Genomic DNA, 27,477 nt, shown 5'->3' with positions numbered 1-27,477 from the left:
AGCTACCAGCCTGCTCCTGCACCCTAACTCCCTCCCAGTCCCTGCACCCCCACCCTCAGCTCGGTACAGAGAGAGGCAAAGAGAATGGGCTAGAACCAGAGAGAAGGTAGGTAACCACTCTATGTGGGCAGGGGTGAGGGGGGATCCTGTTTACCCCTCCCCAGCCCTGCTGCACTTGCAGTTTACTCCCAGACCCTCCCTTGCTCCAACGACCAACCCTAGCTCCTGCCCCACTGTGTTTTTGCTCCCAGCCCCTGCCTTGCTCCAGTCAGCAAGGACTAATCCTGCCCCCATGTCCCCCTGTGCTCATCTCACCCCTGGCCCCTCCCTCACTCCAGCTTGGGACCAGTCCTTCCCCCACACGCACCATGCCCAGCTGTCAGGGTGGATAAAAATCAATGGCTTAAAAAAAAACCAGATTTTTAAAATTTAAATAGTTTCTCCCCCTCAAAAATCCAATCAAAGATAGTTTTAATTAAGATACATTATATCATGGAATAGGGATTATAAATTATGATTCTATAGTATAAGACAAGATATTCATGTAATGTTTGAGAAAAGTTTTGTAAATGAGTTCTAACAGTTCATTGCTTATTATGCAGACAAAACTACACAGGATCATTTCAGGGGGTAAGGCAAAGATGACACATTTATTATGATAAAAATTTGATCTATAACCACTAGCTAATACCTTAATATATATACACACACACATACACACGCACACACACACACACACCCCAGATGTTCTGCAGCTGCTGTATAGTTACCAGTCCTGAACATAGCTTGAGTTCGTGGCTTGAGTTCACAGCTTGGGATCGGAGCTTGTAGCGGCTAACTGAGCAGGAAAGCCGGGCACAAGAAAGGCTGGGTCTGCCCTCCCATGTTGGCAGCAGAACGTTACCCTTCCAAGTCTTCCATCTCACCCATCCTTTCTGTAGGCTTTAGTTTGAATCCAGAGTCTATAGGTCTTGCTGTGTCACGCTGCCTCTGGGTTCGGTGTTATTGATTATCCGTCAATTGCAGATGTGACTTTCAGCCTGGCTTTGATCTTCCTTCTATTGTACCTTTGTTCTTTTCTTCTTAGGGTGGACTCTTCTTACTTTGTTAGGGCTTTTGTCTGCATCTTCAGCCATTGGTGTTTGAACTCTGTTTCATCAGGACAGGCTGGTGCTGGAGGTTGAGTCCATCATCCATACATATCTCATTCACACATTTAAACTAAACTAATAAGATTACAGCAGGGTTTTGCAAAAATGAAGGTTGCAGCAAGCTTTTACAAAATGGAGTGAGCATTGTAAAATGGAGTTTGAATTACAATATGGCAAACAGTGAACATAATAAGTTGACAAGTGTAGTGAATGGCAAACAGTGTACAGGAGTTACATTGTAGGCAAGTGTAATGAATGGCAAACAATGAACAGAAGTTACAATCTTGAAACAGTGCAAGTCTCAGTGATTTAAGCAGGAATTGGATTGACAGTGAAATTTACAAGGGCAACTGGCTGAACAGCTATGGCTCTTAACAAGCATCTTAATTGCCAATTAGCTAGTTATTGGGGTAACTGGTTTTATGAATGAATGTTGTTTCATTCATAAAACTTTACTTATGAAGTTACATTAGTAAAGTGAACAATTAAAAACAATTTCATTCAACAGTTCTACAGGCTTAGGGATCCAATCTTACGGAGTTCCACAGACTTTTGTACAGATTATTTAGGTTAATTTTTCTATCTACCCCATGGGTCTCACTGCTCAGTCTAGAAGATACCATCAGAGATGCTTAGTTTTGTAGTTCTCAAACTGTGGATTTGTGTCTCCAGAGGTAACATGCTTGTGAACAGCAAAAATGTTTTTAAATAAATAAATAAATAAATAATGTATAGATGTGAGAAATAACAGACCTCAACTCTACTGTCCCTCTGCAAATTTGTGTACACAGGGTCAACCCTTTACCTCTCTTTAAAAGTGAAAAGTTTCAGAAAGTTCAATGAATAGAAGATTGTTGGGGGCAGAATAGATCTGGACAAGAAGTCTGGAGATAAATGTGAGAAGTGAGGGACATATTTTTTTTTGTTAAAATATTATGTTTGCTGTTGAAGGAAAAAAATCCAGAATACTTCACGTTATTGTTTTAGTTAAATAAAACAATTTAAATGTTTGTCTGGTGACGTTCTCCTCTTACAGCCTTGCAAGAAAATCCTCCAAATACTAATGATTAACCTGTTGAATTGGAGATAGTTTGCCTCCCAATGACTTCATAAATATCTGCTTCCCTTACCTTTGGTAAATGAAATAACTAATCATTCATTTTCTGATATAGCTGTAAAAGTAAATCTGAAAAGTTTTCAAAATAAATCACGGTTTAAAAATGTATAGTGTGTACCTTCTAAAAATGAAACCTACTGCTATCTCTGAGTTGTGAATAATGTGTTTTATGGTTATAACAACCAACAAGAATGCACTTTTATGTAGAAACCCATGATTAAATCAAGTCTTTCTAACTAGTGATTTAAATCATGATTTAAATCAAATCCACCCTGCCCGCTGTGCTCTTGTCCCCAGTCTCTTCATTCCCCAGGGGGGCCCACAAATATGTTTGGCGCCGGGCGCACAAGAAGTTTATCCGGCTCTGCCCACTGGTTGTTTTGCAGGCTTCCTGCTTCTGATGTACTTAAACATTTTGTTATTACCTTTTGGGGTTTTGGTTAGCTGTTCTTCAAACTCCTTTTGGGCATTTCTTCTTATATTTTAACACTTATTTTGGCAGTGTTTATGCTCCTTTCTATTTACCTCACTAGGATCTGACTTCCACTTTTTAAGATGCCTTTTTATCTCTCACTGCTCCTTTTACATGATTGTTAAGCCACGGTGGCTCTTTTTTAATTCTTTTCCTGTGTTTTTTAATTTGGGGTATACATTGAAGTTGGGCCTCTATTATGGTGTCTTTGAAAAGTGTCCATGCAGCTTGCAGGGATTTCACTCTGGTCACTGTACCTTTTAATTTCTGTTTAACTAACCTCCTTACTTTTGCATAGTTCCCCTTTCTGAAATTAAATGCCACAGTGTTGAGGTATTCTTCCCACCAGAGGAATGTTAAATGTTGTTATATTATGGTCACTATTTCCAAGCGGACCTGTTATAGTTACCTCTTGGACCAGATGCTGTGCTCCACTCAGAATTAAATCGAGAATTGCCTCTCCCTTTGTGGTTTCCTGTACCAGCTGCTCCAAGAAGCAGTCATTTAAAGTATCAAGAAATTTTGTCTCTGCATTTCGTCCTGAGGTGACATGTACCCAGTCAATATGGGGATAATTGAAATCCCCCACTATTATCTAGTTCTTTATTTTGATAGCCCCTCTAATCTCTCTTAGCATTTCATCGTCACTATCACTGTCCTGGTCAGGTGGTTGATAATAAGATCCCTACTGTTATGTTCTTATTAGAGCATGGAATTACTATCCATAGAGATTCTATGGAACATGGGGATTCATTTAAGATTTTTACTTCATTTGATTCTACATTTTCTTTCACATATAGTGCCACTCCCCCCTGCATGACCTGTTCTGTCCTTCCGATATATTTTGTATCCCGGAATGATTGTGTCCCATTGAATCCTGTGGCACCTTATAGACTAACAGACGTTTTGGAGCATGAGCTTTCGTGGAGGAATACCCACTTCATCAGATGCATCCTCCACGAAAGCTCATGCTCCAAAACGTCTGTTAGTCTATAAGGTGCCACGGGATTCTTTGCTGCTTTTACAGATCCAGACTAACACGGCTACCCCTCTGATACTTGTGTCCCATTGATTGTCCCCAGTCCACCAGGTTTCTGTGATGCCTATTAGATCAATATCCTCCTTTAACACGAGGCACTCTAGTTCACTCATCTTATTATTTAGACTTCTAGCATTTGTGTACAAGCACTTTAAAAACTTGTCCCTGTTTATTTGTCTGCCCTTTTCCAATGAGTCCAATTCTTTTTTATGTGAATGTTTCTCATCTGATGTGGCCCTTACCTTATCCTCTTCCATCCTCTGCTCCTGACTAGAACCTAGAGAATCTCTATCAATAGACTCTCCTCTAAGAGAAGTCTCTGTCTGATCGACACGCTTCGCTTCAGCAATCGGCTTTCCCCCATCTCTTAGTTTAAAAACTGCTCTGCAATCTTTTTAATGTTAAGTGCCAGCAGTCTGGATCCACTTTGGTTTAGGTGGAGCCCACCCTTACTGTATAGGCTTCCCCTATCCCAACAGTTTCCCCAGTTCCTAATAAATCTAATCCCCTCCTCTCTACACCATCGTCTCATCCACACATTGAGACTCTGAAGCTCTGCCTGCCTACCTGGCCCTGCATGTGGAACTGAGAATGCTACCATAGAGGTCCTGGATTTCAGCCTCTTTCCTAGCAGCCTAAATTTGGCTTCCAGAACGTCTCTCCTATCCTTCCCTACGTCACTGGTACCTATGTACCACGACCACCGGTTCCACCCCAGAACTACACATAAGATTATCTTGATGCCTCAAGAGATCTGCAACCTATTAGTGGAAATATACCAATAAATCCAGTCATGGAATTCAATAAAATAATTACATCAGGGCCAATCAGAGATTTGTGTAGGCTCCTCCAGAGAGGGGCATGCATATTAGCTGCCCACTTGCACATGCATCAAATCTGGTCCTACCTGGGGACCGAAGATCAGGCCCTGTACGTCTTTGGAATATTTTACTCTGTGACAACTGGGTCCATAATTCAGGTTTCAAAGGCATTTTTTTTCCCCACCTTGATGTGTTGCATGAAGGAAAGTGGCAGGGAGAGGCTTAAACATGGGTTCAAAATGCACCCACAGAAACTGCACTCCAAGCATTGTGACCCGGCACATGGGGTCACATCGCCACTTAGGTTTGGTGACTCATGCTGTGCCCTTGCAAAACAGCAGCCCTCTAGTGGTCAAGCCTGAAGATAACACTTGCAATTGCCAGCAGGAATGGGAATAGTGGCTTCTTTACAGGATTTTCACATCAAAGCTTCATAGATATCATCTACATTAAAGGAGCAGCTATCCTTTGTTTCCTGTAGAGGTACAGCTGTCTCTCCTCGGCGATGATGTTTTTCATTAGCCACCACAGATTTCACTGCTTTCTTCCTTACCACAGACTTTAAGTGCAATGAATCTCATTCTAAGATGGGTTTTTTTTTTATAGTTTGTATGTTTTATTGTAAAACCAGAGTTCCACTGTTGATTTGCAGGGGGGATTTTTATATGTGTCCTTTAAGGTGCCTCAGTTAAAAGCCCCATCACGGTCTAGCTGCTTGGCCTTCGTGTGGATGCACAAGGAAAGGATGCAGGGCACCTTTCCCCTCCAATCTGGTCTCCATGTTCATGAACCAGACACAATGTATCTGATGAGCACATGCCCAGCTCCCCTTCCAGGATCCTCACAGATGCTAGCTGCCGTGTTGGGAGAAGGGTATGCAGAATTTAGGGACATGGTCCTACAGCCATCACTGTGCACCAGCAAGCACAGCTAGGTGGGAATGGGAGGGGGGGGGGTTAGATATTACGTCTCTCCATGGGTGGCGTACTTACCATGCCATGTATGCTGCCTGAAAGCCCCTTTCCCGGTGATTTCAATGCCGGCGTAACACAGCAGCTTCTGTCGTACGCATTTTCAGACCAAATTCTGCACTTCCCTGGATTCATGCTCAGAGCATCTAAGGAGAGGGTGAGAAAAAGGTGGCTCAAAGCCACCTTTCCAAACTGCTGATACTGGAGCGATCCCTTAAGGGCACAAATCATCTAAAGTGTTGTGTGTTCTGCTCCTAGCTCTGTTACACCATTCTGCAACTGCCAGCAGCAACTATCTCCAATAGCCAGTGATGGGACACTAGATGTGGCAGGCTCCAAGTTACTACAGAGAATCCTTTCCCAGATGCCTGGCCGTTGGGTCTCGCTCAGCGTCCAACTGATCACCATATTTGGGGTCAGGAAGGAATTTCTCCTGGATCAGACTGGCAGAGACCCTGGGATTTTTTGCCTGTCCCTGCAGCATGGGGCATGGGTCACTTGCAGGTTTAAACTATGTAAGTGAGAACTCGAAGTCTTTAAACCATGATTTGAGAACTTCAGTAACTCAGCAAGAGGTTAGGGGTTTATTACAGGAGTGGGCAGGTGAGGTTCTGTGGCCTGCAAGTCAGACTAAATTATCGTGATGTTCCCTTCTGGCCCTAAAGTCTATGAGTCCCTACCTTTCCCTGCTCCCAACATACCTCTGACACAGCGGGAGGGGATTGTGGGCAGCTTATGGAAATGTTCACTTCATACTACTCAGGGAATTGTTTTACATTCAGGGAATCAGTGATGCCCCCTTAGGTCAATACAAAGCAGTTGAAATATAGTCAAGGGTCTGGTCCAATATCTCAATAAGAAATTTGGGAGTGGACCCAGACATTCCAAATCCCCTATCACTAGGGTGACCAGACGTCCTGTTTTTAAAGGGACAGTCCACTATTTCAGCTCTCCTGCAGGTGTCCCGACTTTTTCTTAAAAACAGGCAAATTGTCCTGTATTTTCTGTCTCCTCACCTACTGGCAGGTCCTGCTACTGGCCAGATCCCTGCTCTCCAGCTGCCCGCCCACCCACCAGCAGTAAGTGGGGAGGTCCAGAGGTTGACGATCAGGGTGGGTGTGCAAGGCTGGCGGAGGGGCAAAGCTGCAGCGCATGGAGCTGGTTGCTCTGTCAGCGCAGCCCCCGCTGTGTCGGCTCTCAGCGAGCAGGACCCACCCACCCCCCATCCTGTTTGCAGCCGGTACTACTTTACTAGTTTACGTGTTGCCTCTGCTAACCACCCAGCTACTTGTTATGTGCTCCCCCTCTCACTGTCTTCTCCTTGATTTGCCCCTTCACCACCACACCAGCCCAGCTGCCCCTCCATCTCCGCAGCGGCAGGGCGCATCTCACTCCCAGCACTGTGTGGAGACCCAGCCCCCAGGTCCTAGTGCTCAGCTCACCAACAGCCTGGCCAGCAAGCTCCTACCTTCCCCCACTGCCTCTGGCTGGGCCGGCACCCTGAGAAAGTCCAAGACCCTCTGGCCCAGGACTCTGGCCAGGAGGAGCCGAGCCCAGCATGTGCCAAAGCACCTCACAGAACTGGCATGGGGAAACTTCTCCACCCCTCAGCTAAGCTTTGGAGTGGCGGGGGTGGGGAGGAAAGTGATTTCCAGTCTGTTCATACCCTGACCCTGCAGGCTCCACAGCAAGCACCCAGGCAGGGGCTTAGCACCCTCTTTTCCCACCACCTACCTCCCTGCCCTGGGCCCTGCCCTCAGGGAGTATGGAGCTGCTTTGTCCCTTAGGCACTCTGCCCTGCTGAGCCACCTCTCTGGCCATGTTCACTGAAGCCCCTGCAGTCAGGTTCTCCGGGCCCTAGTGCACAATGCTTCCTTAGGGCTTAACCTCTTCCTGCCCATGCTATAGCCTGGAGGTGTTAGCTGCCTTTCAACACTGTGCAGGCAGGAAGGGACAAGCTGCTTCCAGCCACAGAGAAGTGGGTGGTGTGAGGAGAGAGCCAGGTGACCCTGCATGCCTCCCACACGTTGCCTCAGGAAGATGCAGTGGCAGGTACCAGGAGAGCTGGGTCCATCCCGGAGGCCCAGCCAGGCACGGAGGGTGGAGAGTGCCAGGCAGGGAGCGTCGGATTGGTCAAACCCCCACCTCTCCGGTGTGAGAGAGAGGTGTACGGGAGTGCGTGTATGTCACATCACCCCGTGAACCCTAAAGCCTTAACGATAAGAAGGTAAATAAAAAGAATCCAGCTACACAGTATTTCTTTTTAACAGGGGCTCAGTCAACCTGCTGTTAATTTGAATGTTTATCCTGCATATTTCTGACTGATTTCTCATAGTCAAGCAAGTTCAATGGTAATTTTATGAGGTGGCCCATATTCAGCATAGGGAAATAGGGTCACTCTACGTATCACTCATGCTGAGCAAATGTGTGTCTGAATACACAATGTGCCTTTCTTCTAGGACATGAACAAAGACTTTTCCAGCCCAGTTCAGTATATATTTGTGGGTAGTGAAAGTGATGCCTGGTAGTAAATTGCTCTGAACAATTCCTACTGCCTGACAAAGTTTTGAACTATTGACATTCAGCAAAGCAAATCCTCAGCAATTATTACACAGACAAAAGTAAAGCTCTGGGAGGAAAGAATAATTTTCTGCACATATTGATGCAGAGTGAGAACATGAAATAAGGTCACAGATATTGCTCAGTAGCTGCTCATATTATTCCTCATTTCAGCTGAATGCGAGGGCAAGTGTTGGCGCCAGGTTGTCCACTTAATAGCCATTTGTTTGAGGTCGGAATTGTTACTGTTAGATCATCTCTTGATTTCTCTTTGGGACACAGAAATAGTGACAAAAAACAATTAGAGTCAGGAAAGTGCACTGATCGTGGAGCTGTCCCTTTCCAAGTTTTCTTTGCTATGATGCACTCAGGGGCCTACATGAGAAGCAAGGCCGGGGAAGAGGTGAACTTATGGAGGACACTGGAGCTCTGCAGCAGGGTACACAAGAGATTTTAAATGTCGACCTTGACAGCTATCCATGGGACTGATTCACAGGTATGAAAAGCCTCAATGGGCTTTGGGGCAGGCCCCTTTGAGTAGCAGCCTTATTAAAACTATGGAAAACTCCCACCCAAAACAGCATCTTCATAACCTTTGAGAGAAGATTGCTATGCCAGATGGCCGGAAAGCAAGAAAAGGAGCAGCTAAGTCGTTCCACACCCCATCTCCACTCCATTCATTAGTTCTCATTCTCACGTTCCACCACCCACAACTATGTCTCTCCAGCCTTCAGCTGGAACAACCCAACCTGCATCTTTAAATCAATAAACTAGCTCACCTATGCAGGCCTTCAATTCTGACATTTCTGTATTTAAAAAAATCACTGGCAACATAGATCACTGATTCCTCCGTCACCCTAAAAATTACAGAGAAACAAAGCTCCCTGCTCCTGTTTGCAGTCTGACACCAGATCTCTCTCACTCATACCAGTATGAACAGAGTGATAAACAAAACAAAAAACAAAACACAATCAGTGCATAACCAATAACAATAGGCAGAGTGCCCAGCTGCTCGCTGGTTGTTCAGGATGGAGGCATATGCATATATGTGGGCTGTGGGTGATGAAAGGGTAGTTGAGGGTAGTTGAAATTGATGAACGACATGCACGTGGAGTGTTGAATGACTTCTCTTATCTCCTCGTTTTTTGTGATGGGACTTTCAAAAACACTCAGCAACAGCATACCCTGCTCCTGTTGAAGTCAACAGTAAAAGTTCCACTGACCTCAGTGGCAGCTGGGAGGCCCACATTGAGTGCGTTTGAAAAGCCCACCCTACATGCCTGGCTCTCGGCTGTCCACAGAGTTTGGGAGTATGAAATGCAAATTCTCTTATTTGCATTTATCTCTAATTGTAAGTGCAAACCTTTGGACGTTTTAATCTCTCCAGACCTAGAAGCCAGCTTGGGGGCCCCTTTTTTACAAAATGGGCAATAGTGTATATGGATCGTCTGTGTGTATGTACACCCCTGTGCTAAACTATGGAACCATGTGATAAATCACACTAATCATACAACTTTGACTTTCTCACTTGCCCTCTCCCCACTAGTCCCTTAGTACCACCTATTTTTAATATTTCAAACATCTGAGCAGCTTCAGCTACTACTAGCTTAGAGAAACAGCCTGTCAGGAGAGTTCCTCTCTTTCCCCGCTAATATAAAATTTCCACCCCCAGAATTTCACTGGCTTGATATGTCTGCCAATCATTATTCAATCCTGGGTTAATGGCAGGCTTAAGGTCCAATATCTTATGAACCATGAGGCCTCAGATAAACAGTTGTTTGAACACTGGCTAACCCAATATTTGGTCTCATTGAGTGTGAACTGTATATAACAGAAAAAGATCCATAGTGGAAATGACACACCATTTTCAGTGCTCTAGCTGCACACACAGCAATTTTATTGCCCACTATCTATCTAAATGCCATGTCTAATTTTAAATCCTTTAGAAATACGTTTATAATCACAGTGAGGATCTCCACAGCAATGAGTTATCAGACCAATAGGAATTATTTGCTTTGGGCATTTAACTTACTATCAGCCCTTCAGGAAATGAGATCCCATTATCATCTCTCAGTTTTGCAACACAGAATGTAAAACAAGGAAAATTAGGGTTATGCAGGCTGTCATTCTCTTCAGTACATGTGGAGCCACGCTAAATCAGAGCAGCAGATGAGCTTGCCCTTTATTTTTATCATCATTTTTTCCTCTCTTTTACATTAAGGTTTCCACCATCGACCCACGCATTCTATCTTTTGCTGTGTAAAATGACACTTTGCAGGTAAGAATGGGAGCACGTGATCAGCGGTACATGCAGGAATGGAGAGATTAAAACAAATCTGACTGCTTTCCATAAACAAATAGATCAAAGCGCCTTCTGCTTCTTTGCCACTTACCTTGCATCTGCCAGCGTTGCACGGACCACTGCCCAGGCTCCTACAAAGACAGCCGGAAATCCTACAATTACAAAAAGTTAATTGGTCACTGTTCAGAATAGGTTCATTTGGAAGAATGACGGAGTGGGTGAGAATTTTTTTTTTATTTGCACCTTAAGGGAACGTAAAATAACTACTTGTAAAAGAAGCCAGAAGGAAATGAAGTTCTTATTATTAATAAACCATGAGCTGTGAAGAAGCAATATTCAACGTGAGCATGAAAGACCAAATTCTAAAAAAAAAAAAAAAAAAAAAAAAAAAAAAAAAAAAAAAAAAAAAATCGATGGGGTAGAACTGAGGTCAGAATTTGCCCCTAAATTTTAGATGGAGCTGAAAGTTTGAAAAACACGCATTCTACACACAACTTTTTGAGCCAGATCCCTAGTTGGTGTAATTCAGTGACTTCATTTACATCAGCTGAGGATCTGTGTCTTTGCCTCCACTGTTTCTTATACACCATAAACCAGAGGATGAGGTGATTCTGAGCCAGGGAGCTTTTGTCTCTATATGATACAGGAACCCAGCCCAGCTTGGAAATAATGTAAAGCTTGACAGTCATTGGTTGGTGTACGTGAAACGAATTGGGTAGCCTCAAGCCAGTTCCAAGTGAATAAACATCGACAAAACAAAAGCCACAATCACAGCTGGCAACTTTCAGCTGTCTCATCATGCAGCCTAAGGAACGTATGGGTAGGAAGCATGGATTATTCTTTCCTTTGAAAAGCTAGTCAAAGAAAGGATTGAGGCAAAGTGGCAGGACAGCATGGGGACATTTGCACTGTTTCTGCTCACAAGAGAACCTGTTGGCTGGACAGAGGACTTCAGTCTCCTGCAATGTTTGCCCAGCCCATGTCTCAGAGTGAGTATTTAAAATGCAGCACCACTCATGGGTTCTGTGTTTCAAATATAGGGTCTGGGTTTGTTCTCATTGAGGTCAGTGGGAGTTTGGCTGCTGGCTTCAGTGAAGCAAATGCAAAGGTTTCCAGTCACCAATCTCTAACCTCCCCTGTGAGAGTAAGAATATTTGTAGTAGAATCAAAGCTACCAACTTTTCCCGTTTGCAAATAGACATTTATGTGCAAAGTTAGCTGTCTCCTTGGTGGTGCTCAAATGGTAGTCCACAGGAAGTCCTTGCTGTTACTGGTTGTTTAGGGCCTAACCCAAAGCCTATTGAAGCCAATGGAAAGACTCTCATTGGCTTTCGCTCAGGCCACTAATGCATTTGGCTATAGTAAGGTCAATAGTGTTTCCAATAACTGCCATCTGGAGGTTTCCTATGTTAAGAAAATTTGCCACAGTGCAGGGGGCTGGCCCACAGCCCACTTTAGGCGCATTCTGATGGCTAAGGTAGGACGTATACAATTCATGGGTTTGGTGCAGCTTGTCCGCAGAGCAACAGATTTGGCCTACTCCTAAGGAAACGCTGTTGAAAGTGTATTCAAAAAAATGGTGCTGGTAGCTTCAGGAAGGATTGTTGCCCTTTCAGAATGTTTGTTTTTAGTAACAATTTTCTTAACATAGGAAACCTCCAGATGGCAGTTATTGAAAACACTATTGACCTTACTATAGCCAAATGCATTAGTGACCCGAGCGAAAGCCAATGGGAGTTTTTCCATTGGCTTCAGTAGGCTTTGGGTTAGGCCCTAAACAACCAGTAACAGCAAGGATTTCCTGTGGACTACCATTTGAGCACCACCAGATTAGAGCCTCAGATATAGCCATTCCTCTTTAAGAGATGAACAGTGAGTTTTAAAATGTTGACAGCATTTTCAGGCTCTACTTGCTCAAGAAGTTGTGATTTCTGAGATGCGCCATGCAGTGCGACCCTCAATACTGACAAAGGTTCAGGTGAGCTACCATCTGCTTCCTCCATTCTAGTTCATGGAAATAGCATTGTGTGTTCCTGTGACCTTGCAACTCTGAATTTGATTTCACCATATGGGGAAAGCTGGTGATAAAGTACTAAATTTAAGTGAGGAGAAAAAAGTACGGGCAAAGCCTTATGTTTATACTTGAAATTGGAAGAGCCATCTCTCTGCACAAGCATCATTGCTCTCTATAGTATGTCTAGTACTGTCATGACTGGTCTCATTTTAAAACACTCAAATGCTGGGTCTTTATAAGACCTGAGTGAACAATTGATCTTTTGCTGTTTGTGAATAGAACAGACTTAGATTCCTACTAATTTGTGCCTTATTCAAAATATGGTTCATGAGGACATATCTCAGTCTATGGAGTGCTCTCAAACTGTTCTCTGCCTCTCTTGCTTTGGAGATTTGCCATTTGTATTGTGTGCTCTTCACTTATGTCACCTGTTGTTATATACCCGGAAGCCACAATTCCTTCTCTGCTCCAAGCTGGCTCTAGTGAGACAGTAATATACCCTTGGCCTCTACCAATAGTAAATTACCACCTCTGGGGAGCTGGCTCAGATGTACTGTGTTTTATGGGGGCAGAGCCAATTCCTTGCCACTCTCCTCCTGTTCCATTTGGTATGCAATGAACTCCTCCCTAACACCTGAACTCAAGGACTAATCTGCCCCCCTTTTGTCTACACACAAATTGCGTTAACCCAAAATTTGAACCCAGCATTCCAGGAGCCCAGAGGGGTGAAGGGTCCAAGCCTGAGTCGAGCTAGGAGCCAGGATTCAAGCCCTATTGCTCTGTACTGTAGACATAGCCCCACAGAACTTGTGCTCTGTGAGTTTGCCAAAAGTGTCCCACAATCCTATGGGCTGACTTTGTCCGCTGGACAGTCAAACGTGGTGATCAAGTTTGCCCACACTGTACCATAAACAAAGGGCTAGAAGAGCCACATTTTGGGAGGGTGAGAGGAAGTCTGGGATATAGGTGATTGGATTCAGGTTCGGACAATGCAGTGTAGACACTGGAGCCCCAGGTTTGGACACAGGGTTCAACAATTCCTAATCTGGGGTTACAAACGAGTGGCAATTCTCAACCCCTAGGTAAACAAACACCAGGTCTGCTAACTCGTGTTCTACTAACCCTGGGTTACAGTACTGTGCAGACATCCCATTAGTGAGCTGGGAAGAGAGGGATCTGAGCAAAAACTCCAGATATGAACCCTGCCAGCCATGAGGAAGTGTATGTGAGTATCTAGAATTTGAGAGTGAGACAGACCCTGTATGTCAACATCCATGAACTATGAGATCCAGCTTCAGACTTTGAAACTGTATCCATCCTTGTTCAGGAGAGCCTCTGTGGAAGAGAGGATTCTAGTTTATCGCATTTGGTTACATCAGCACCTGTAGGGTCTAGTGATGGTGGCATGGAAACAGCAGAGCTATTCAGAAGTATATAGAAGTCTCCCTGCTTGTTCCTGAGGCAGGTTTTTCCAACAATTAAAATGTATTCACCCTTATTGATGTCCACAACATCTAGGAAGGGACTATGGGGCAGGGAAATGATAGACTGCAACAGATGAAACAAATAATGTATGTCTACACTACCTGCCGGATCGGCAGGTAGCGATCAATCTATCAGGGATCGATTTATCGTGTGTAATGTAGACGTGATAAATCAATCCCCGATCGCTTTCCAATCGACTGCTGAACTCCAACTCGGTGAGAGGTGGAAGCAAAGTCGATGGGGGAGCGGCAGCCATCGATCCTGTGCTGCGAGGATGCGAAGTAAGTGACTCTTAGTCGATCTAACATACGTTGACTTCAACTACGCTATTCTCGTAGCTGAAGTTGTGCATCTTAGATTGATTTCCGCCCCCCCCCCCCCCGTGCAGTATAGACAAGGCCATAGAGAAACAACGATGAAGAGAAAACAATAGGGAAGAAATGAAGGGGTTAAGGTCAGAGTGGAGAAGGGTATTAGAGAAAGAAAGTAAAACAATGATTAATTCTTTACTTAAAACCATTGTTTCTTTGTATTACTGTAGCCCTCATGAGCCCGAGTCATGGACCATTGTGCTAGGTGCTGTACAAACACAACACAAAGAGGCCACCTCCCTACCCCAGAGAGCTTAACAATCTAACTGAAATTATAAGATAAAAGACAAAAGGGCCCAACCATCAACTACTGTCAACTAGTAAAGCTCCATTGAAGTCAATGAAGCTACAACACTTTACAGCAGAGGAGCTACCCGGTCCCTTTTGGCACTAAAACAGTATTAAAATTCCCCAGGTGCCAGGGAAGCTCAAAGTACTTCAGTGTCCAAGTGCTTTTTTATTTAGGTCTTCCTCAAAGTCAGCTGCAGCTTTTGGCTCTCACAAGGTGCTGCTCCTGTTTTATCCACTTTTATAATTAATAGTAACTGTGACAGATATGGCAATTTCCTGCCATATCCTTGAAACACCTAATGAAATTAAGCTTAAATATCTTTTGGGTCTATTTCATTAAATGAAAAGACTATGTATTATTGTAGGCCAGGATTGTATGTAACCTCTCTAAGGACGTGTTGACCTATGACCCTATTTTGTGTATAATTTAGCTTGCTATGAAGTTAGTGACACTATGGGGCACTATTGACAGCTTTATTAGATTGGAACATGCTGGGGGACAAAAAGGAGAATCCAAATAATTGGGTTATTTGGCTTTGCTCTGGTTAAGGTCTGCTTTATTAGTGTGAGAAGCTTGAATTTGTCATGCTAAGGTGAGAAGGTGAAAGGGTAACTGTTTGATGGGGGCAATTGAGACAGGAAGGCAAAGGGTTCACTGCAGAAGTTCTAATGTGCAGTACTAGTCAGGAATGGCCAAAGACCCACGTGCCTATCAATATCTAAGGAGGGACACCTCCTGCTCTTGTTAATGACAAAGCTTTAGCCACTCAAAGGCTCTGCATACAACTCAAAGGTTATAAGCACTTGAATTGGGTAGTAACAGGGTGGACAACTTTGTTTGAATGATCATCACAGTACACCTGTACCCCGATATAACACAATCTGATAAAACACAAATTCGGATATAACGCAGTAAAGCAGTGCTCTGAGGGGGCAGGGCGGCGCACTCCGGCAGATAGAAGCACGTTTAATATAACTTGGTTTCACCTATAACGTGGTAAGATTTTTTGGCTCCCAAGGACAGTGTTCTATCGAGGTAGAGGTGTATATTATTAATTGCATAGGTATATATAATTATTTAAAAGTAGGAACCTCTGCTTATCAGACAATAATGGAAGCTTAGTTATTCACAGGTTTGAGAGGCTGTGTAGCTATGTATTTTGTAAGTCATGGAGGAGGGCCACCAGTTGTAATGGAAGTAAAAAGATTTCTGTAAATGTGTACATTACCTGGGCTTTTTCCCAGACACACTACAAATCTATTTCTCTTTCAATTATTAAAGGCAAACAGTCATAAAGGTATTCTTTGATTAGTTTATCAAGTATTAAGTTAAAGGCCTTCATTGTTTCTGTGCCTTTCACTTGTAATTCAGGTGTAATCTTCAGCTAGAAAGCTGAAAGGAGGGAACAGTGCAATGTGGTTTAAAGCTCTTTGGCCAGCTGCCAATATGTTGATGTACACAATTGGAAATGTGTAGTTTTGATAGTTTTATCTGCGTTCATTAAAAAGGGAAGCAAATTGCTTTTAACTTACATTTGACTAAACAGAATTAAAATTGGTTCCCCATCAGCCAGTCTCAAAATCATTATTTTAAATTTACATAATGTATTAAACAACAGCAATGAATAGTCTTTGTTGTTGCAGAACATCTAATTTAGAATGCTTTAGATGGATTAGTAATTTATAAAGTTCAGTATCTCTTTAAACAAAATAATATATTTTACATTTACAAAAGTAGTAAGTAAAGGTAGAGAGAAAACAAACCCCATTCACTACCTCTCTGACCTGAAAGTATGACAGGGGAGAACGTTTAAAAAAAAAAAAAAAGAAAAAAAAGAAAGAACAAGAATAAAAACCCTTGGGTAAATTAAAGTATGCGGAGTTAGAGAGAGAGAGTGTGAGTGAGTGTGTGTGTGCGTGGCAGCATATTTACACTGACTGAGCCACAAACCTCGTTGGGTTCAAATTTTTAACTTGACTAATTATTTCCTGTCTGTTATTATCGCAAAGGTTCCAGGTAATAAACCAGACACAATCCCAGATTCGTATACCATAACCATGGTAAAAAACAGGAACACACAACTTCTTGCTTTGTGCAAGGATCATCCTTTTAAGAAAGTATGAAACAGTCCCTGGTACCCACAAATAACAGCTATGGTTATTATTATAAGTCCTAAATCATCACTTCAGTAAAAAAAGTGACTAAATATTTCTTGTAAAACCTGTATAAGTCCCTTTTAATTTCCCTAACCAAACAAAGCTTATGTTAATATTGTTTTTTTAATTAAGAAAACATGGAATATGACTATTCGAGAAAAATTCTGCTGTAGCCATGTTGGTCCCAGGATATTACCGCATGCACCTTGTCTCTCTGTTCAGGGAAAACACCTTTGACTCCTAATTAAACTATTTCCATTAACACAAGTAGTTTTGCAAGGTATTATGCTGTTTAAAACGAGAGAGATTTCCAGTACTCATCTGCTTTATCGATCAATGATGCTATCAACTAAGTTAAGGACCATTAATAAATTTAACTCTTAGGTCTCCGTGACCTGCACTAAATAGCAACCTCTAAGTGGCTGTATGTATTTTACTCTTTGTTTTTTTTAATATATGGTATCCAAGTAAACTTAAGTTTTCATGTTTTATTTTAGGTATTTAAACAATGTTAAATTGCTTTGTCCTTAGTTGTCAGTTATGTTTTATGCAGTGTTGTTGTAGCCGTGTTGGTCCCAGGATATTACAGAGACAAGGTGGGTGAGGTAATATCTGTTATTGGACGAACTTCTTTCTCAGCAGCGGAAGTTCGTCCAATAAAATTATTTTTTACCTCACCCAGCTTGTGTCCCTAGATATGGTTTATGTCACATGACTCTCATTGGTGTTTTTTTACTTGGGGGTTGATTTTGTTGCAACAAAAACATTTTTATGTGCAATGGTACAAAAAAAGATTGAATTAATGTGGTATCAAAATTATATTATAATTAAATTATAACCACCATTATTAAAATTCTTGTAATGGCAATTACATTCTTTTGTTAATCTCAGTTATGAATATAGCTATGTTTTGCCTCAATGAATTATAAATGTATTTTATTTATTAAACTTTTGTTCAAACTACTGTTAATTTTGATTTGGGGTGTGTAAAACAATATAGCCAGTCGTTCGGCAAAACCCAAATGAAAATTCATAAGTTCATCAAAACCAAAAAATATTAATGCAGTATTGATAGTGATAAATGTGTAATAGCTAAAGTGCTTTAAAAACTAAAAAAATATACATTATTTATTGTTATACGTAATTAATTTAATGCAAATTCAAAAGGATCAGGTCCCAGCTAAGACAGACAGTTTACCTTTTCCATAACTGGGGCTCTTCAAGATGTGTTGCTCATGTCATTCCACATTAGGTGTGTGTGCTCGCCACATGCACCAGTAACTGAAGTTTTTCCCTCAGCATTATCCATAGGGGACCAGCTCTGGTGCCCTCGGGAGTGGCGCCCACATGGCACGGTATAAGGGGCGCTGCTGGCTCCCCCACCTTCAGTTCCTTCTTGCCGGGAACTCCGACAAGGGGGGTTGTGGAATGGACATGAGCAACACATCTCAAAGAACATCAGTTACAGAAAACGTAACTGTCTTTTCTTCTTCGAGTGCTTGCTCATGTCTGTTCCATATTAGGTGACTCCAAAGTAGTACCCATGGAGGTGGGTAGGGATTCACAGACGCGTAGATTGCAACACAGTTCTGTTGAACCCTGCGTCATCCCTGGTCTGCTGAGTGATGGCATAATGTGCGGTAAACATGTGAACAGAGGACCACGTTGCAGCTCTACATATGTCCTGGATAGGGAAGTGCGCCAGGAAGGCCGCGGAAGATGCCTGTGCTCTCGTCGAGTGGGCTCTGACAATCGGCAAACAGTGAGTCCGACGGTTCCTCAAGTTCCTCTGCCTGGAGCACCAGGTTAGAGGCGACCCTCTTCAAAAGCTCCTGATGAGCCTTGGCATCATCTTGCGGAACTGTGTGACAGGGACCCATAATCACTTCATCCGGCGATGAGGTCGAAGCCAGCAGTGGGTTGGGGGGGGGGCAGGATCTTCCTCTGTGGGGCCTCCACCTCCTGGGGAGGGCGAGATGCTGTGACCGATGGCCTATCTGAAGCCCCCTGCCACCAATCGGGTGGTCTGGGAAGGCTGGGTGAACACCCCTGGATTCTGGGGGTATCACGCTGCCAGCCACTAGCCCGGAGGCCACGTGGTCGGTTGTGGTGCTGATGAGGTTGACGGTACCACTGGTGCCTGTCCTGCTACTAGGGATTCCTGCTCAGCACCAGAGTTGTAAGTGGAACGGATGCTGTGGAGTGACCATATGTGGCTGGCCCGGCGGCCCTCCTCACCATGGTGCCAGCCACTGTGCCTCAATGCTGATCTGTCTGATCAGGACGAGTTCTCCCCACGGGACCCCGTGGATCTTCGCTGTTCAGCGGATCTGCATTGGTAGACCTCATGCTGCTTGACCTGTACTGGGATCTAGAGCAGGACCAGGAGTCAGAGTGGGCTAGTCGTCGAATGAATCTCCCCGCTCAAGGGATCTGCCTCTCAGCAACGGGTGCCATTGGGTGGGTGACCAGCGACCCTGTTTCACCAATGGGTCGCAGGACTGGTGCCAAGACGTTGGAGACCCGATGGGTCGGTCTCGACACTCATGCTGGGGGCTGCGTGCCTCCAGTCTGTGGCAGGTTACCGGCGAGCCACGCCTCAAATCCCACTGTCGATGTCCAGGGTCCGGAGACTGAAGAGGATTTCTCTGAGCCTCCCTTTCAAAGTCCAAGGCATGACGGCTCCATGCAGGCGAGCACTGGAGTGATGTCTCCCACAATGGGCAGCAGCGCTGCTCGGTGGGGATGATCCCTGGGCTTGGGTACTACCGAGCTGGTGTGGGCGGCACCAGTAGTGTCAGGATCTCCTGCGCTACCTGCAGGGCCTCGGGATTTGGGACTTTGAGTTGATGGAGGCCCTCGTCACTGTCTAGTGTGGCAGGCATAGTACAGGAGGAGCTTGACCACTTGACATGAGCTGGGGCCCGACTCCCTGGCGGAGGTGTCAAACCTCCCAGCATGGATCTTGGCTCTCCTCCAGCCCTCTTCTTTCCCTTATGGGAAGTGGGAGATCTTCCCCTTACAGACCTCTTGGGCTGCTTGGCTGGGGTCACAGAGTGGGATCGGTGCTGGCCCGTAGATGGCACCAGCAGGGCGCTCCGTACCGACGCTGCAGTGCTTGGGGTCAAGTTAGACCTCTGCTCCGGTGCCAGGATCAGCGCCGACTCCATCAGGAGTGCCCCGAGACAGATGTCTCTCTCCTTTTTCGTTCTGGGTTTGAATGACTTACAGATGCAACACTTGTCTCTTATGTGTCCTCCTCTCAGGCACTTTAAATAGCTAATGTGCTGGTTGCTGATGAGCATAGGCTGCTTACAATGATTGCATGGTTTAAAGCCTGAGGATCGGGGCATGTCCCGTCCCCAGGCTGAGTCCCATTCGGGAGCAACTATTTAATAAACTACATATAACTATTTTACAAAGAAACCTTCCAGAGAGAGACTGAACTAAGTGAAAGCTAGCCAAAGCAGCGGCAGTTCTAGCACCATCACTGGCAGCAAGAAGAAACTGAGGGTAGGGGGGAACCCCTTATATCGCACCATGCAGGCGCCACTCCAGAGGGTGCCTGAGCCAGTTCCCTATGGATACTGCTAAGGGAAAAACTTCTGGCACCAGTGCATGTGGTGAGCACACACCTAATATGGAATGGACATGAGCAAGCACTCGAAGAAGAACATGGGGTTGGTGACCATAGACCTGGACCTAATCTTGAGTGCTCCACCTTGGATTAGCCTGTGATGGATATGCTAAGGTGTCTGGGTTGGTTAATTATAGGTTGGTTAATTAAAGCTGAGCAACAACCGCACAATCTGCTGCATTGGCAAAGAGATGGCCCCAGGGTGCATGATATGGTCATGCTCTCTCACGTTTCTGGTCAGTTCTGTACTGATCTCTCAAAAAGAACTAGTTTCAAATCTAAGAATTTTATAAAAGGAAACTGGTCATTTATGGAATCCCTTTCTCTCAGCAAGTAAAAGCCTTTTCCTTAAAGAGCAATACTGCTTCCAACATAGTCAAGGTGTCAAGGCTTTGGAAGAACAGGTTCTCTCTCACTGGGGACTCCCAACAAGGATAGAATTTGACCAAGAAAGTCACTTTGGGGGAAATAGTCTTTGAAATTCTTTACCACTGTTAGAAATTCACAGCTTTAATTCCACATCCCACCCCAACCACAGTCATCTGGTGGAACAAACAAATCAAACAATCAAACTGATGTTAAGAAAGCCAGTGAGTACCCATGGAAAAATTACCACATTTTAATTCCCATAATTTTAATGGCTCTTAGAGCAACCCCTGCATTTTCAACCAGTTAATACCTTTCAAAGCAATGACTAGACACAACATGAAATTGCCAAAACATCAAATATGGCAAACCATTACCTTCCAAATAAAAGGAATTACAATGGACGCATACAATCAATTCTTGCATGATATGGGTAATGACCAAAACGGGAGTACGTTTTATCACGCTAATCAATTAAAGTTGTACGAGGAAAAAGATTGGTCCCTGCAGGCGTCAAGCAGTCCTGCAGGAGCCAGAGATGAATCCCAAATCATAGTTGGGGCTGCTCCTCCTAATCAACAATCTCAATAGCGTGAGAGAATAATTAGGATTATTAGGTGTTACTATGGTTAGGACCTTTTTTTATTACTGTGAAGCCTAGCTTGATTTAGTGATGCTCAGTCTGCGTTTTAGCTCAAATAATGCAGGCCTGAGAAGTGAACCCCAGCTCCTGAATTCTGCGCTCTCTTTCTGAGAGGTAAACAAGAAACAACAGTAGTACAGGTACTCTGCAGTACTGCAAAAGTAATTCTGCATTTAGGTGGTTGGGGGCATTTGGCAACATAGTAACCAGGCAGACAGGTAGTTAGATCACACTGACGTATAGGAATTAAGAAATTATTGATGAACATTATTAATATTAATTATTGGAAGATTAATTATGGATACCCAGAATGCTACATATGGATGATGGACAAGTATAAACTATTACGGTCATGGAAGGTGACTTGATGTGTTCATATAGCTGGATTGTTACATAAAAGAAGCATATAAAATATCTGGTCTAGTTCTCTAGTTCTCTGTGGGTTCATCAGATCCCCGCAATGTTGTAAACTGAATCAGGACCAACTGTCTGATGTGCTTCACTGACTTCTTCATCTCCAAAAGGTTGTGCATATGCATAAGCTTAGATTGCAAGGATGGACAATATAGGAAACCACTTTACTGTACTTAAATTATACTTGTATATATTAATTTCTCTATGAGTTCAATTACATTTGTTTGTATTAACTAAACCTCAGAGTTTCTTTGTGTTTTTCGCCAATTTCATCTTCTTAGTTAACTCTAAGCAGCTGTCTGAATAAAGAATCTGTTATTTGTGACAAGTGTGTGTTGCAATAATCAATCAAGCTACAGGGGAGATGTGATGTAAGGCCCAGATGATCAAAGGACCACTGAAAGATGCCAGACAAGAATGGATTTGGGGGACAATACATGTGAAGTGGATTTCCTGGGAAAAACACTATGGAGAGGTTAATGCTAATTCCCCACTTCTGGTAATGCAAACACCCTGCCTTTTGAAGCTACGCCTGGAGGGGAGGACCTTTGTCTACTGAATATCTGTTCCTGGACTCTCAAGATCAAAAGGTCCAAGCTGTATAAAGGAAAGATTAACCTTTTCCATGGGGGTGCAAGTTCTGAGCTAAGGCTGTTATGAAACTGTCACTACAGGGGAAAAAAAAAAACTTTGGTGGGGTTTGAAGGATTGACTCCCACCAGACCTCAAGACTGGAGTTGAGCTGATCTCTGGTATGCTTATTAGCATGCCTGTAGGGTCTTTTATTTAATTTGGTTTCTCTGTAGTGCTTTCACCATAAGAATAAATGTGCTTGCTTAGAAAGAACTGTGATAATTCATAACTGCTGGAAATTCCAGCTCTTCATAGCCCCTACAATGAAAGCAGCGTGCGGACGCTGGCCTGTTTAGACAGTCGGGCTTGCTGAGAATATCAGAGCGTTGGCTGGGAACTATGCAGGCTGGAAAACCCCTAATCATAGGAAGGAGAGAGATGTGGGTCTCTACACAAGAAAGACGATAGCTAAGGAGCAGTGAGCCTAGAGTGGCTGCCTTTGGTAGACCAGCAAGGGGAAATACACAGTGCGGTGCCCCTGAGCTGTGACACTCACCAAGACACAGAGATTAAGTGACTCTCTTCCTGTCACCACAAACACATATCCTAAGATCATACCTTGAACAAGCGTGTCTCAAGCCTGTTTTAGATGGACCGGCCTTAAAAAGACAACTGAGAAGGGTGGAGTGGATGTGAATAATAAACCAAGGAAAATAGCCAGGAGCCAAGCTCACACTCCACTCTAATTAAACTAATAAATCACAGAACTGGAGAAATGTATGAACTCTTTCACTTCAGATGACTCAGCACACAGAGATGCATTATTGCTCGCATTACTATTAGAGCTTGGTGAAATTTTTCAGCTGAAGCTTTTGCAGAAAAAAAAAAAAACCGTAGATTCGGCAACATCAAAATGTTTTGCAAATTCAGGTTATTGTTTAGAAAAAAACCAATTTTTTAAAACCCTAAAATTTTGTTGTCAGCTCTTATTCTTTGTTCCCCTCTCCTGACGTACACTATCAGCTGAGTAACACAGGCTTGAAAAAAGTTTTAATGTCTCTTTGCTTTTTGATGCATATTATAAAGTGGGCTCCTATATGAATGATGCACTCTGTCAGGTGTTTACCTTCTGCTGGAGGTATCTGCCGGAGAGCAGACGCACTGAGACCAGAGAGGAACAGCGTTTAAATCACCAGGGCGGTCCTTACAGAATGAAACACTTGGCAGTGGAGCTCACCTTGGCCAGCTTGTCAAGGAAGGAACGGGGACGACAGCCAGGATGATAAATAGGTTGGATCACCTGTCCAGTTTTATGAGGGAAAGTGGGAAGGGGGAAGCGCGTGGAAGGAACAAACTGCATTGATCTCAAGAACTCCTACCATCCGCTCACATAACTGTATATAACCCCTTGAGTACCCCAGCTGGTGTGCATCAGGGAGCATGACATTTTACCTTAACATTCACTGGGTTGTGCATAAACTTGCAAGGACTCGATGAAGCACAGGAGTGAATATGGCTACACATGCCACTTTCGTGGTCGCATGGTGAACACCTATGGGCTGATTTATGCTGCAACATGTCAGTTGATCACACATGAAAGACAAGGAATATGGGCTCTAACCAATTAACCAAAAATGGTGACCTGGAACGAAAAGTTGAATAAAAAAATGGCTAGGGATCTCATTTATACCAGCTTTACACAAATTGACCTCAGAGGAGTTACTCGTCTTAGAACAGCAGGAGGAGAATCAGGCCCAAAGTCTGCCCTCGGATCAACCTATCTTGAATACAGTCGTTATCTCAGAGCAGTACTTGGCATATACCCTCGTGTGGTGTTTAGATGTGCTTGTAATTATTAGAACTAGGAGGCTGAGTGAGAGTTACAGAGGGTGCAGCAGCAGCTTGGTAAAGGGGTTTCCACTGTAAAAATAAAGTCTTGTTGAAATTGTTAGTAACTTGCCAGGTTGATACAACCTCATCCTCTCCTTTACCCACCCATTCCTGACCATGCCCACATGACTGCTTAGTCCCTACATCTCAAGCCCTAAAAAAGTAGTTACATGATTAAATTTGGTCTCCCCTCTGAACAAGCTGTGTGATGTATTATGGGAGTCACATGCCTCAGGTGCATGATGGGAGATGTAGTGTGGCCAGAGAGCCCAGCCCACTCTAGAAAATGGGGGCAACAAGTAGCTGAACCACATGTCCTATCAGGCAACACAGCACCCTAGGAAGAAGCAGTTTAATACTTAACTGACACGGAATTAATCATTTCAAGTCAGTTCAACAAACCAGAGCTTTAATGTTTTGATTCAGAAATACAGAAAACTTAGCTGTGATCAAAAATGCTGAAAAAAAAATGTTTCACCATTTCCAAATTGAAAAACCTGAATTTCCCATGGGACAGAAATTCCAATTTTTGTTCAGCTTGATTCAATATGTTTTGTATGGACTGTTTATAGCGATCCTAAGCAAACTATTTTAGAAGCCATTCTTGGAATTGGTGTGTGGGAAGCAGCTGCGATGTACTTTATCAAAACTATGTTAGTTTAGAACATAAATAAATAAATATAACAGTAAATGAGCATGCAGAACACAGCGTTGGCATGGAAACTAGTGAGTGCTGTGTGCTCCTCTCTTCAGTACTTTCTTTTCCTTGAGCTGCCAACTGAGATTTGAATATCATCATGATCGGAACGTACAGATGTTGAATTATCAGCCAGACCATGGCAGTGGTGACTGAAGCCCCACTGCCATCCAAAGCAAATAGACAGATAAAAGGCCTACGCAAAGCAAGCAGTGACTGAAGAGGAAGTAATTTACAGAAAGGCTGTCAGTAATGGTATCATAGCAGTTGGTGATTGAAAAGGCCTATTTGGTCACCGCATCCCTTCCTTTGCAGAGGCCCGCTGCAAGTCTATATGAAAGGGCTACTGAACTCAGCAGAAAGAGTGAAAAGTAGCTTGAAACTAATAATCCTGAAATAGAAGAAGTTTGTTTTTTTTTAAGTTACGAGGGACTCCACATTTTCACAATGAAAAGCTCTGACAAGGAGAAATGTGCTAAGAGATCTCCAATTTCAGCTCATCTTTATTCTCCATGGTAGGATTGCCACTGGCCTAGGGATTATGAGCGAGATTTCTGAAGGTATTTCGAGGGAGTTAGACACCAAATTCTGCTCTCGGTAGGCCCACTGAAGTCATAAGATGAATGTGACACATCATGCTTAATGTCTCTGTTCATTCAAAGCAGCTCTGCTCTCTAATTACTCTCTGCATCATCCGCTGCTGTAAATAAAACACGATAGCTTTCCAGACCTTTACAAATCTGGCCCCTTGCTTTTGAATCAATCAAAATGGAGCCCTGAACATTCCAGGGGGACTGGGGTGTCTAACACTCTTAGGAGCCTTTGAAAATCTTAGCCTATGTTTCTAAAGTACCTTCCATTCAGACATCTCAGAGGCTATTACACACAAGAACGTATTACACAGCACAGAGCCCTGGTGAGTTAATGAGTATTACACCTAATGTGTTTTGATATAGTGAAGCCAGCACAGGAGGTTAAATGGTTTGGCCAAGCTCACGAAGATAGACATGCCTATGTAGAGCGAGGGATAGAACCTGGACGTATCCAATCAAGCATCTCCTATCAGTGCATCTTAATAGATTAATTCAAAGCTTTGGCAGATGATGGCAAGCAGGGCTGCACCCTGAAAGCTGCCAAGGAGATCTGGAAAGCGAAACGTTTTTGTTTACAGCAACAGATGATGTGGAGGGTATTTAGCGAAGCTGGTTTCCCAAGTGCTAATGCTGAATGAATAGACACATTAAACATGATGTGTCAAATTCATCCGATGACTTCAGTGGGCATGCCTCAGAACTAAATTTGGCCCAGGATATTTCCCCTCTGGAACGCTCTTCGTTCATAAGAAAAAGCAGCCTGTTTGCTCCTGAAAAGAGTTGTGCTATTTTAAGAGACTAACCAGAGATGGGAGAAACTCATGATGTTTTGTGTTTCCTGAAATGTTTAGATATTTTTAAATAAATAAATAAAGCTCAAACTCTCCCCCTGTAACGTAACCCTCCTTTCCATTTCTCCCTTATCAGGGAAATTATTGCCTGAGTTTTAAAATCAAATAGCAGCTCAATCCCTGCTTTGCAACGAGCCCTGTTTATGGAGGCGCGAGCGCTGCCCCTGAGCAGCTCAGAAAACAGATGGGCTTCGAGTCCATCTGCCTCCCAGTTTCCCCCTGTTGGGGGCAGGGCCATCCCCTACACCAGCCCCAGACTCTGTGCAGCATGTTCCTCCAGCTCTCTGATGGGGCAAGAACGAAGGCTGTGACCTGTGATATTACACGGTCCTGAGTTTTGCCCTATGTTTTTAAGGGCTTGATCCAGTTTTAACATTGACTTCAGCGGGCTTTGGATCAGGTCCTCACAAAGGAATTCAGGGTACCAGGCTGATACCGGGCCATATAAATATCTAACTAGCTAGATGGATTGAAAACCTCTTCAAAGCAGGTATTACCTGCATCTCTAGAGAAACATTTTGTTTCTATTCCCCTGTCCTGCAAGTCCTGAGACACACCCCAATCTAAGTGCAGGGACTAAGTTGCCTCCCTTGAGCACAGAAATGAAGTGGGTGAAATGTTTCCTTATCCGAGGCAGAGCTACCAGAAAGAAACACTGTAATGCTAGGAGAACATTATGTAACACCCACCCTTCAACGTAATACCCTGTCCCATGTAGTGGTGGCTGGGCCATATCTAGCCGTCGATGAGCCTGCGACAGCCTTGGCTAACAGAGCTGGATCTTTTAATTCAGGTAGGAAAGGCTTGTATTGCATGAGGTCCTGGGTCAATCCCCACTACTGCTGACCCACCGACGGGTGTGGAGTGAGTTACTTCTCCTGGAGATTTTGAGAGGACAGTAAAAAATGGTCCTGTGTACAAACAAGGTCTCTCTCTCTCTCTCTCTCTCTCTCTCATTCAGTTCTCTTTGGTATGAAAAGAGAAGCCTTAGCTCCATGTTACCGCACTGCGAACATTTAATCCAAGACACTTTATTGCACCTGTCTCACATTGCAGTGCTGAT

General features: G+C 43.7%; 1 protein-coding gene across 1 annotated transcript in view; it reads right to left on the bottom strand.

The window, feature by feature from the left end:
• The window catches only part of PTH2R (parathyroid hormone 2 receptor), a 115,762-nt gene that overhangs the window by 37,492 nt on the left and 50,793 nt on the right, over nt 1–27,477 (bottom strand). Inside the window, exon 8 of the mRNA XM_030580162.1 lies at nt 10,524–10,584. Coding sequence (XP_030436022.1) covers nt 10,524–10,584 — 61 coding nt within the window. The remainder of the gene's footprint in view (nt 1–10,523; nt 10,585–27,477) is intronic.

Source organism: Gopherus evgoodei, chromosome 11 (genome assembly GCF_007399415.2).
Source record: "Gopherus evgoodei ecotype Sinaloan lineage chromosome 11, rGopEvg1_v1.p, whole genome shotgun sequence".
NCBI lineage: Eukaryota > Metazoa > Chordata > Testudines > Testudinidae > Gopherus > Gopherus evgoodei.
Note: the sequence above shows the minus strand (reverse complement) of the source record. Positions and strands in the feature narration are given on the sequence as shown.